The sequence below is a fragment of the Chenopodium album genome, chromosome 8 (assembly GCF_948465745.1).
Source record: "Chenopodium album chromosome 8, dcCheAlbu1.1, whole genome shotgun sequence".
Taxonomy (NCBI): Eukaryota; Viridiplantae; Streptophyta; class Magnoliopsida; order Caryophyllales; family Amaranthaceae; genus Chenopodium; species Chenopodium album.
Window position 1 is genome coordinate 11,594,154 of NC_137841.1, and position 12,239 is coordinate 11,606,392.

Consider the following 12,239-nt stretch of genomic DNA (forward strand, 5'->3'; position numbering starts at 1 on the left):
CACCACACTCAATACTTCAATCACAAACAAATAAATAAATAAATAAATAACCATAGAAACGTAGATGATCATTCTGCAATAGCCGAATTTGACTCCATTTTCAGCTGAAATTCTCAAGAGAAAATAATGGCTGAAAGAGAAAGAGTGATGGTGAGCAAAAGCAGGAAAAGGGTAAGTAAAGCAATAAACATCGGGGGAAAAAAATATCGAGGGTAGTATCGGGAAGATACTGTTGATAAGCTACAGTACGGTCCTTCGAACAGTAAATAGACTACTCATACAGTCATACTATTACGTCCGTCACAGGTTATGTACAACGATTAAACATTTTCTCGCTCTGCTTTATGTCAAATCGTTACACATCACCTGTAACGGAGGTAGTAGGTATTTTAGGGTTTTTGGATTACAATTTTTTTTAACTCTTAAATTTAAAAAGCCACTGCCTCCCTTCTCCTTCTATCCTCATTCTACTTTTCTCAATCGCATCTCTTTTTTCTCTCGTTAGAACCAGAGATTCCAAGTTCTTCACCAAATTGAAATCCTAAAATTTTTTTCTCATTAGATTGAAGTATGAATTCAACTTCTCTGGACCTTGATACCAACTTCCCATTATTTTCAAAGAAAAACAAGAGTTTTTCCAAAAAACCTCAAAAATCACACACTGATATCCCTATACAAAACTCCCAAATACCCAATGAACAGCATCAACAAATCGAAAAGCAGACGCCGGATTGTAAGAATGAAACATCTTCTACTTCTACTTTTGCTGATTTAGGACTTTCAGAGTGGGGTATTAAAACCTGTTCAGAACTCGGAATGAAGAAACCAACTGAAGTGCAACGATATTGCATTCCTAAGATTCTCGCGGGAAATGATGTTTTGGGTATTGCAAAGACGGGAACTGGAAAAACCGCTACATTTGCCTTGCCTATCCTTCATCGATTAGCAGAAGACCCATATGGGGTTTTTGCCCTTGTTGTCACCCCCACTCGGGAATTGGCATTTCAGTTGGCTGAGCAGTTTCGTGCCCTTGGCTCATCCTTGCATATCCGTTGTGCTGTCATCATTGGCGGCATGGATATGATCACCCAGTCGAAGGCGCTGATGCAAAGGCCTCATGTGGTTATTACTACTCCGGGAAGGATTAAAGTTTTGCTTGAAGATAACCCAGATGTACCCCCAGTCTTTTCCAGAACAAAGGTAATGGTTATTACTCTATGTTTTGCTTGTTAGATGTATGGTAATTATGTCCTGGTGGGCAAGGGTAAAATAATATGACATTATGATAAACAGATATGGTTTATGCTTTTTATTTTTAGCTATGGTAGGAAAACAGAATATGTGTAATACCCGTGTTTTTTGGGTGACAATTCATTTGCGCACTTTTGTCCGCAAGTGTTTCAAAGATATCTGACATTTTTTTTAATGTTTGATAAATTGTGTTTGATGATCTCTTGTTTTGGTAGCACTTTAGATACAAAATTTGTTAGTGTAATTACTTAGGTATAAAATTTGAATGTAATGTAGTTTTCCTTGTCCTAAACTATGGATGATTGTTGAGGGATTGGCCATTTGTACTTATAATCTGGCTTATGGGAAAAAAATTTCTGAATGGTTTTCGCAGTTTCTTGTGTTGGACGAAGCAGATAGAGTTCTTGATGTTGGGTTTGAGGAGGAGCTAAGAGTTATATTTAAGTGCTTGCCTAAAAAACGGCAAACTTTATTATTTTCTGCAACAATGACCGATGATCTAACGGCATTGCTTGAGTTATCTTCTAACAAGGCATTCTTCTTTGAGGCACATGAAGGCCTTCACACTGTGGAGTCTCTTCGACAACAATATATTATTATTCCTGAACATGTCAAGGATGTATATCTTCGATATATTTTATCAAAGATGGAAGATATGAGTGTTCGCTCAGTCATTATATTCTTCTCTGAATATAGGTATGTAACTAAGTTCATTTAGTAATGTTATGATACATTTATTGCGTACTACCTCCGTTTCATAAATTTTGCAACAATTTCCCAAAAAGGAAACTACGCATTATGTGCAATAAATCGAAAGTTTCCTCTTTTAGTAAATTTTTTGTGTAAAATTAACACCATACCCTTACTAAATTTTACTTAACTTCAGTAAACAACATATTAACTCTTTAACTCAAATTAATTAAACCATAATTAAAACCCTAACCCACATTCTCTCTCCTCCCTCACAACCATATCCACCACCAATTTTTCTTTCTCCTCCCTCTCAACCACCACCAGCACCAGTCATATCCTCTCTTCTCTCACCGCACTGCAAAGAATCAATATTGGGGAAGAGCATATTTGTCATAGTCTATTATTAGTGACTTGGGGAATAAGCTAGAGTTTGTTAAGAGGATTTTTCTATTTATATTAGGAGGAATAATCATTATGTTGAATATTATTGAGGATTGTTATTGGCAGAGAGTGAGCCTCTCGAAAGCTCATATTAGGAGAGAATCCACCTGTCGAAAGTGGAATTATCATCCAATTTAGTTGTTATTCTCATCTTAATGCTTTAATCATCTTCTTCATCTTAATTTCTGCCATTAATAGTGTTGTAACCAAGCTCATTCCTAACACGCACCGCCACCACTCAGATCCACCGCACCCACCACCACCACTCAAATCCACCGCACCATCTCTTCTCCCTCTTTTCTCTTCTCTCGTGGTGGCGCATTTCAGATCGTGGTGTTTTAGGAGGTGCATTTCAGATCGTGGTGGCGAGGTGGGGTTTCGATTCTTGATGGTGGCAAGGTGGGTTTCGATTCTTGATGGTGGTGGTGAGGTAGGCTGGGTTTTTTGGTGGTTATGGTGCATTGGGGTTTCAGTTCTTGGTGGTGGTCCGTGAGAAGTTCGTTAAACGGTAGGTTTTTGGTGGTTGTGAATTGGGTAGGGTGGGTATACGGTGGTTAGGGTGCGTGGGGGTTTCGGATCTTGTGGTGGTGAGAGGGTGGGTATAGGGTGGCAAAGGTGGTTGTGTGGTCGAATGGTCCTGCTGCTGGTGGAGTATGTGGGTGTTGGCAATGGTAGGGTGGTCATTTTAGGTGCTGGGGTGGACATTATGGTGGGTGGTTGGTGGGGCCAGAGGTTCTGGATGTCATTGGGTGGTTTAATCAAATCATCCCACTTTTTTTACCCTTAATTACCTACCCTTACTTTTGTTAATCTACATTTGTCAAATTTTGTCTTGAGAATCGTGCAACATAGTTTGTTGCAGATTTTATGAAACGGAGGTAGTACTTAGCATATCAAGATATTTGATCTTTTGGGGTTCTACATCAAAAATTCATTTTCTGGATTTGTTTGCTTATAATAACATGAACAGTAAGTGAGTGTTACAGTGAACTTGTTATTTATCTAGTATGAAAGTGAATATTGATGCTTTTCATTAGTGGTAGCTGGTATCTTCATCATTTAATTATTCTTTTTATTCTTTTTAAGAAAAATATAGTTTTCTATAGAAAAAAGCTTCACTTAACAGAAACTTTTAGATTACCTCCCTAGATCCCTTTTTTTTAATAAATTAATTGTTATTCAAAGCTTAGCTTGGTTCAAAGACTAGTTAATCTCAAAGTTAGGCATCTTGCTCTTGCAAATAGGACATGCCACCGATTGGCTTTGATGTTGGAAGAACTTGACTTCAAGGTTGCCGAGCTGAACTCAATGATACCTCAGTCTTTAAGACAAGCTTCTGTTCATCGATTTAAGTCTGGGAAAGTTCCTATATTGCTGGCTACAGGAGTTGTTGAACGTGGGCTAGATATTCCGATGGTGGATCTAGTCATACTTTATGACGTACCAAGGTTACATGCTCACACTCTATTTGGAAATTGTTATTTAATGAAGTTATACAATGTATATGCTTTATGCTAAAATGTGATGACTGCAGGGATCCTGTTGAATATGTTCATCGTGCAGGACGTACTGCAAGAGCTGGTAGAGAGGGACTTGTGCTGAGCATTGTATCAGGGGTGAGTTCTGTCTGCGCAATGATGAAACAGTTGTTTTTCTGGTGGCTTCATGTTTTTTGCTCATTATTTTTTGCTCATTATTTTTTGCAGAATGATGTGGATCTTTTACATGGAATAGAAGCAACACTTGGTAAGCAAATGGAAAAGTTTGAATGTAAAGAAAAAGAGGTGGTTGCCGATATGACCAAGGTGAGAGTGCTGATATGTGTTGCCTTGACTTACAATAGTTGAAAATAAGAGAAAAAACACTCTCATAAAAATAAAGAAATAAAGAAAATGCTATTCCAACATTCTAAACACATATCAATCACCATTACTTTCTGCTCATCATATATATCACTGGTTTGATGAAATTATAGCAAATTAGTAAGGTATTAGTATTCAGTCACTTGTTTTCAATCACTATGATGTATGCCACTTGACACAACAACTACAATGAGATATGTTTTAGGAATAAATATCCGATGGATTTCAGATTATTATGTGGAATTGATAAATAATCTTCTTCATCCTTTTATAATGGCATAGTTTATCAAAATCCACTAATGGAGATATCAAACAGTGAAATATATCAGTGGTTGGGGTAAGGCTGGATGCAATTGTCCTCCCTGGATCACTAATACACTTTCAGTGTTTGACTTTTATGTTGATTAAAGAATTTGGGGTACTTGAATTAGATTATTAGAATTTGTTATCTTCAACTTATCTCAGACTAATATGCTTTTAATTATCGGTTATTTACTACTATATATCTTTAGTTGCACAATTATAAAAAATTAAGATTTCAGTAAGCAGAACCTACCATAGTCGCGGGTTAGTAGGAGTCAGGTTCCGGGTTAGGGGTAGATTTTTAAATTACATAGAAATTATACATTGGAATGAATCTGACTTTGTAATGTTTTTTATTATATTACTTTTAAAAAAAACAGTCAAAGGTTTGTCAGTATAGTACATAAAATCACATTAGACCAGACTAATATAATTCAAAATTTTTTATGAAAATCAGACTAGATAAAAAAAATATTCAGAACAATCCAGATTAGAACTAAATAAGATTTAACTGAGTAAATTACTTCAGGTGAAGTGAACATATTCGTAATGTACTCGTAATTTCTTTCTATATTTTATCTAATTGGTTTTTTGGTTGGGAAAATTCATTAAAGGGTAATGTAATACAAACCCCCTATTTCCCTTAGTAACTGGCTGTTCTTTCTACTATTTTCCCACTTTTTCTTTTTTTGGAGTTCTTAGCAATCCTCTGCTGTAATTTTAAAATTTCCTTCTTCCTTTTGTAACTCTCTTATACTACACAACTGCACTCCAAAAAGATCATAATATCATAATTTTGTATTCCATCCTTGGCAAACAGCTCTTCCTTGCTACCTTTGGCGTCTGCCTCTTGTCACTACATCCACCGCCTCTTAAACAACCACTAGCCCATCACCGATGTTGCAATCGACGCTCCTCTCACCTTTAAAAATACAGCATTACTATGCAACAACCTCACAATCAGCCTTTAGTATAGCTCAGAATTAAAAAATTCCTCCTGCATACCTTACAAGCTGTAGGCTTCTAACTTGTCAAAAGGTAAGAAACCACCAAGAATTGCAATTTTTGTCATTGGGTGATTAACTTCACTCTAATTGTAGTCACATAGGTTGATTTAGACCATCTCGAGGTAGGGCTTTGATTATGATAAAATTTGACGAGGGATGACAGTGATCTTGGTGCCATGTAAAGGAAGTTGAGATAAGAGACCACCCTTATGGACATCTTGGAAGTTTGTAGAAATATGGCAACTGATTTTGTCCATTTTGTAAACAAAATTAATGGAGCTTTTGGTTGAAATAGGTAGTGAAACGGAGGATGAGTTGAAGGAATTCAAAGTGAGAAAGAGATCACCTTTGTTTGTTGTGGAAGTTTGCAGAAAATGGAAAATTGATATGTGTCCCTTTAGTAAAGAAGATTAAAGAACCACTTTCTCAATTTCTTAGGCCTCTTTTCTGATATCTTTTCTTCTGTTCAATGTGAACTACTTAGCAATGGTCATGATGATTTATTGATCTACAATTGGAGATCCCCATTGCTTATTTAGGCCGATGATAGCATGCCACAAGTACTTAAAAAGTAGAGCACATGTCTTGGACACAAACAACAATAGTTATAGATATAGAACAAGGGTTTTGTCTCTGAACATCATGTAGACTTTTTATCTCACAAGTAAGAATCTTTTTTTTTTTTTTTAGGCAGATCGTGTAATTCTGATTTTATGTTTGTTTCTTTGCTAGATTTCTCTCTGCTTTATATACTCTGTATTTACTTGAGGCAGGAGTGGGTTCACCTTTTTCTTGCAAAACCTCTATGTCTTGCAGGTTACCAAGGCAAGGAGGGTCGCAAATATGAAGATGTTAGATGATGGCTTTGAGGATAGAGTGAAGGCACGCAAGAAGCAAAAACTAGCAGATAAAAACCAAAAGCGAAATAGGGCACAAGTCTTGTAGCTCAATTAGTAAACTACAATATTGGAATTGTTTTAAGATAATGAACCCTGTAATTTATTTTTTTGTTTACTAACATTGACCACAGAATTGCATTTAAGGCTAAGCTGCATTTTTGTCCAGCAGCTGTAATTTGGATTAGGAGAATGGATCGTGAATTAACATTGTTATAGAGTTCTTTATAAATAGCAAATTTTTGGATACTATGAAACTATGGAGGTGAAGGAAAATAAGAAGGAAAATAAGAGAAGGGAAAAGGATGAAATATTTTCCATTGAGTAGCAAAACCCTTAAACCACTTGACCAACACCTGGTTACTCCGCCCACCCAATTGGAACCCATTTCTACCATATTGAAAACTCACAACACCCCTAAACCAAAACCCTAGCCCAACCTTTCATTTAGCTCAATGGAATAAAGTACTACCTCCGGTCCAAATTACTTGCAACTTTGGAATATTTTATGTCTCACAAATAATGCCCTAAAGTTGCGAGTAATTTGGAATGGAGGTAGTATACAAACACCTTTCCTTTATAGTAATCTCTTTTATGTAAGAGTCCAGTGTTCAAACAACCTAAACTACCACTCAAAATTATTAATTTTAATGTAATTTTCCAATTAAAATGTCAATCAAGCCATAATTGGAAAATTAGTGGGGCTGATAAAATTAGAGGTGGGCATGGGTTGTGCTGGCTCACGGGCGTCACGAGCACAACACGGTGGTGGCACAACCTGGCATAAGCCCGCCTGCGGTACGATACGAAACGGTGACTGAGGAGTGGGTCGGGCCGTGAACACAATTTTGAAAAATCGGCACGAGCACGACATGGGTACTGCAAAACGGTTGTATTTCACGGCTTTCAACCTCCATAAAAAGGCTATAATAATAAATTAATAATAAAATTTACATAAATAATAATAAAGAGTAAAAGAACTATAATAATTAAAATAAGAATAATAAAAAGAACAATAATAATATAATAATACAAAAACATAAACATAAGTTAATAAAATTATTTAATTATACTCATTTTAAATATTGTTAAAAAAAAAAAAAAAAAAAAAAAAAAAAAACTTATATATTGTAGACACCTAAAAATGTCTCTCCAAAACCAAACTCGATGATGAACAACCTTTCACCGCCATTATTGGTCGGGTTGAGTATTTTATCTTTGGAGTGCTTAAATCCATGTTTCCATTCAATACATTTCATAAATCATTCCATTTCCTAGCTCATTTCCCTAAACCATAACTTGTTTTCCTCTTTTCGTTTCCACATTGCAAAATCAAGAGAAACTGATTTTGTTGCTTAATAATTTTGATCCAATTATTATTTTGTTGTACAAGCCTTTTAATAAGCTTTCCAACCATATATCATAAGCCCAATTCCGATTTAAAACGAAGAAGCTATGAGCAAAATACTAAACGCAGCCCAAAATCGACACCCTTATACTAAAACGGCCATATCTTAAAATTTACAAATGATTTTGACCTGATTCCAATTGGGTTGGAAAATAGACTTGATAATATTTCCAATAATTACATTATATGTCTTATTCCGAGTTACAGATCAAAAGTTATGATAATTATAAAAACGCGTAAAAAACTGGAATTACCGCGCACAATTTAAAAATGTCGCGTTGCGGGAGATGATGATGTGGCACAGGCCTGGTACCGTGACACGGTATTTTTCACCGTGTCACAGTTCATTCCCACGTCTTTTTTGCGTCCCTTTTCTCACGCGCTAATGAATCAGGACCTAAACATGGAAATAAATTCCACCGTGTCACGGAAATAGCTGCCGCGCCACGGGAAATCTTGCCGAGTCACGGCACATTTTCCCATGACACGAGATTGCTCCGTGTTTTCTCCGCATAATCCCTAAACACTTTTTATCCTCTGTAGGTTTGTTTCTGTCCCGCGTCACACCAAATTACCCCGCGTCACACTAAAGTGTACCGTGTCGCGGCATGTTGTTGACGCGTTGCGACAACCTTTTTTAGGGTTTTTATCCTTTTAGGGTTTCGTGTGTTCCCTCTGCTCATTTTTCCTATAAATAGGACCCTCATTTCTACATTTCGGGGCACCAAAAATCATTCTCTCTCTCCCTACACCAAAAATCATTCTCTTCTCCCTCTTTAGCCTAATTTCCGGCCTTCTTACTCTTCCATAATATTTCCCTTAAGCACTCCAAGGAGTCCATACTTAACCCGATGTTCCGTCCTTAAATTAAGGCGTGAAAGGTATAATTAACTGAGGGTTTGGACCAAATCAACTTTACTTTTGATTTTATTTAATCTAATTTCAATTTGATTTATATTTTTATTGAAGTTACTAACAATTTATTCATGATGTAGCAATTTAAAGGAGCGGGTTAATGTGAGTAATTAATTTAATTACTTATTTTATTTTTATATTGCTAGTATCATGATTAGGTTAATTATTATGATTTGATTTGACTAACAATTTATTGTAGAATTGCTTCCAATATTAATGTTTATTTTATTATTTTATTGATCACCATATTGTATGTTTAAAGGGAATATGTAATTGAAAATCATGCCTAATAAGATAATTTGGACGACCGGTTTAGGTTCCTTTTTAATATTGTTGTTTAATTGAGTGATCACTAATATTTATAAATTATATGTTGCATATATATATATATATATATATATATATATATATATATATATATATATATATATATATATATATATATATATATATATATATATATATATATAAACAAGATTAAAAAGGAAACTAAACCGGTCGTCCAAATTATCTTTTTAGGCGTGATTTTCAATTACATATTCTCTTTAAGCATGCAATATGGTGATCATAATAAATAATAGAATATGCATTAATATTGAAAGCAATTTAACAATAATAGCGTTAGCCAAATCAAATAATAATAATAACCCTAATCATGATACTAGCAATATTAAAATAAAATAATAGTAATTAAATTAATTAATTACTCACATTCCATGCGTTCCTTTAAATTGCTACATCATGAATAAATTGTTAGTAACTTCAATAAAAAATATAAATCAAATGAAAATTAAATTAAATAAATTTAGATTTTATTTGGTCCAAACCCTCAGTTATTTGCACCTTTCACGCCTTGGTTTAAGGACGGAACCTCGGGTTAAGTATGGACTCCTTAGAGTGCTTTGGGGGAAGAATGGTGTAATTAGGAATATAGGTTTAAGGCTTAGAATATGAGAGAGAGAGAGAGAGAAGAGAATGATTTTTGGTGTAAAAGAGAGGAAGAGAGAAGGATTTGATGCCCCGAACTATAGAAAGGAGGGGGGTATTTATAGAGGAAATGAGTAGGGGAACGCACGGAACCCTAAAAAGATAAAAAAAAAAAAAAAAAAAAAAACCTAAAAAAGGTTGCTGCGACACGGAAAAGAATACTGCGGCACGACAAAGAATACCGTGACACGGGGGAAACTGGAGTGACGCGGGAAATATTTTACCTACTGGAGTAAAAACGCGTGAAGGGTTTATGCGGAAAAGACACGAGAAAATTTCGTGACACGGCACACGTACCCTGACACGGTAGTGTCCACCGTGGCACGGTACAATACACCTTTTCACGGTAAAAAAAGTACGTGGAAATTACATGGAACAGCCCCGTGTCACGGAATGGGCACCGTGACCCGAGAAATTATACCGTGACGCGGTGCAAAATCCCGTGACACGGTGGATTAAAAACATGGACAAACACATCGTGACACATTATAAATTACCGTGTCACGGCACCCGGCACTGTGCCACGTCATCAGGCGCCGTGACACGGTGCTTTTACACTGTGCGCGGTAATTTCAGGTTTTTACACGTTTTAAAAATCATCATAACTTTTGATATGTAGCTCAAAATAAGGCATATAGTATATCATTGGAAATCTTATCAAGTATAATTTTCAACCCAATTAGAATCAGGTCAAAATCATTTGTAGATTTTAAGATATGGCCGTTTAGTAGAAGGGTGTCGGTTTTGGGCCGAGTTTAGTGTTTGGCTCTTATCTTCTTCGTTTTAAATCGGAATTGGGATTATGATATATTTTTGGAAAGCTTATTTCAAGGCCTATCCAAACAAATAATAATTGGATCAAAATTATTAGGCCAAAAATTCAGTTTCTCTCGGTTTTGCGATGTGCACACGAAAAGGGGAAAACAAGTTATGGTATAGGGAAATGAGCTAGGAAATGGATTGGTTTATGAAATGTATTGAATTGAACATGGATTTAATCACTCCAAAGATTAAATACTCAACCCGACCAATAATGGCAGTGAAAGGTGTTCATCATCGGGTTTAGTTTTGGGGAGACATTTTTAGGTGTCTACAGTGTTTTAAAGCCTAATTACAACAAGTTTTCATTAAAATATAATGTTGGAATTTTTAGTAGTACATTAAAAATAAATTTTCTTTAAGGAATTTTAATTACCCATCGATTGGGATTAAAGTATGATGTTTTAAATATAATTTTAGCTTATTTTAATTAAATTATGAGGGGATTAATAATAGTATATATTGCTGGGAATCACTAGTAGAAAAAAAGCATTAGGCACCCCCCATATGGCACCGGTTCAGCCTAAACCGGTGCCAAAAACCGGTCTAGAATTGGGCGGCTTTTTACCAAAAGAGAAAAGGCACCGGTTCAGCCTGAACCGGTGCCAAAAATAAAAAAGGCACCGGTTTGAACCGGTGCCTTTCAAACCGGTGCCATATTCAAAACAAAAAAAACCGCGTCTTTCCTCTTTTCTTCCTCTCTTTCTCTTTCCTTCCCTTCCCTTCCCTTCATTCGTATTCATCCCTTAGCTTCTTTGTCGTGCCTCCACCTTTTCCCTCCACCACAGCCGCCACCTTCACCGGCGCTTTCAGGTGTCGAAAACCACCGCCGTGAATCTCCCTGCCCTACCCTGCCCTCCACCACCTTTCTCTGTGCGAAACAAACAACAGCTGCAGCGCGCACCGCCTCCACCTCCACCAGCGCGCACCGCCTCCACCTCCACCAGCGTGCACCGCCTCCACCTCCACCAGCGCGCACCGCCTCCACCTCCACCAGCGCGCACCGCCTCCTTCACCAGCGAGGGTCTTTTCATAAACAAACAAACAACAACAACTGCAGCGCGCACCGCCTCCACCTCCACCAGCGTGCACCGCCTCCACCTCCACCAGCGCGCACCGCCTCCTCACAGCGAGGGTCTTCTTCCACCTCCAACTAATTTAGGGTAAGTTCATCTTTTCAATTTAATGGGTTCATCTTATTTTATTTAGATTAAAATTGTGCTTAGATTGTATATGAAATGCAAAGAAAATTAATGGGTTCATCTTATTTTAGATTAAAATTGTGCTACATTGTTGGGATTAAAATTGTATGTTTGTGCTACATTGCTGGCTGTGAAATTTGTTTATGATGCCTTGTTTTGGGGAGTTTGGTTTTTGATAATTGAATCAGTTTAAGGATTTATTACTGAATTTTGTTGCTTAGATTCGATTTCAGCTGAATTCTGGCAAAGTTCTTGCTGTTGGACCTGGCCTTCGTGACAAGACGGGGAATCATATTCCTGTTGCTGTCAAAGAAGGGGATACCGTGAATACGGAGGAACTACAATGAAGCTTGGTGAAAAAGAGTGAGTTTATTTTTCTCCATGCACTTTTCTTTTTGTTCCAGATGGTGATTTCTTAGTCAAATTATTGTGATTGAATGCTTTGACTCTTGATC

General features: G+C 36.5%; 1 protein-coding gene across 1 annotated transcript; it reads left to right on the top strand.

Annotated features, from left to right (window-relative positions):
* Positions 1-432: 432 nt before the first annotated feature.
* Positions 433-6,702, top strand: LOC145641714 (DEAD-box ATP-dependent RNA helicase 36-like). The gene is made up of 6 exons (XM_081692635.1): positions 433-1,200; positions 1,625-1,947; positions 3,630-3,833; positions 3,920-4,001; positions 4,092-4,190; positions 6,374-6,702. Exons 1-6 carry the CDS (start codon positions 571-573, stop codon positions 6,500-6,502), a joined length of 1,467 nt encoding a protein of 488 aa, XP_081548761.1. The 5' UTR covers positions 433-570; the 3' UTR covers positions 6,503-6,702.
* Positions 6,703-12,239: the final 5,537 nt, after the last annotated feature.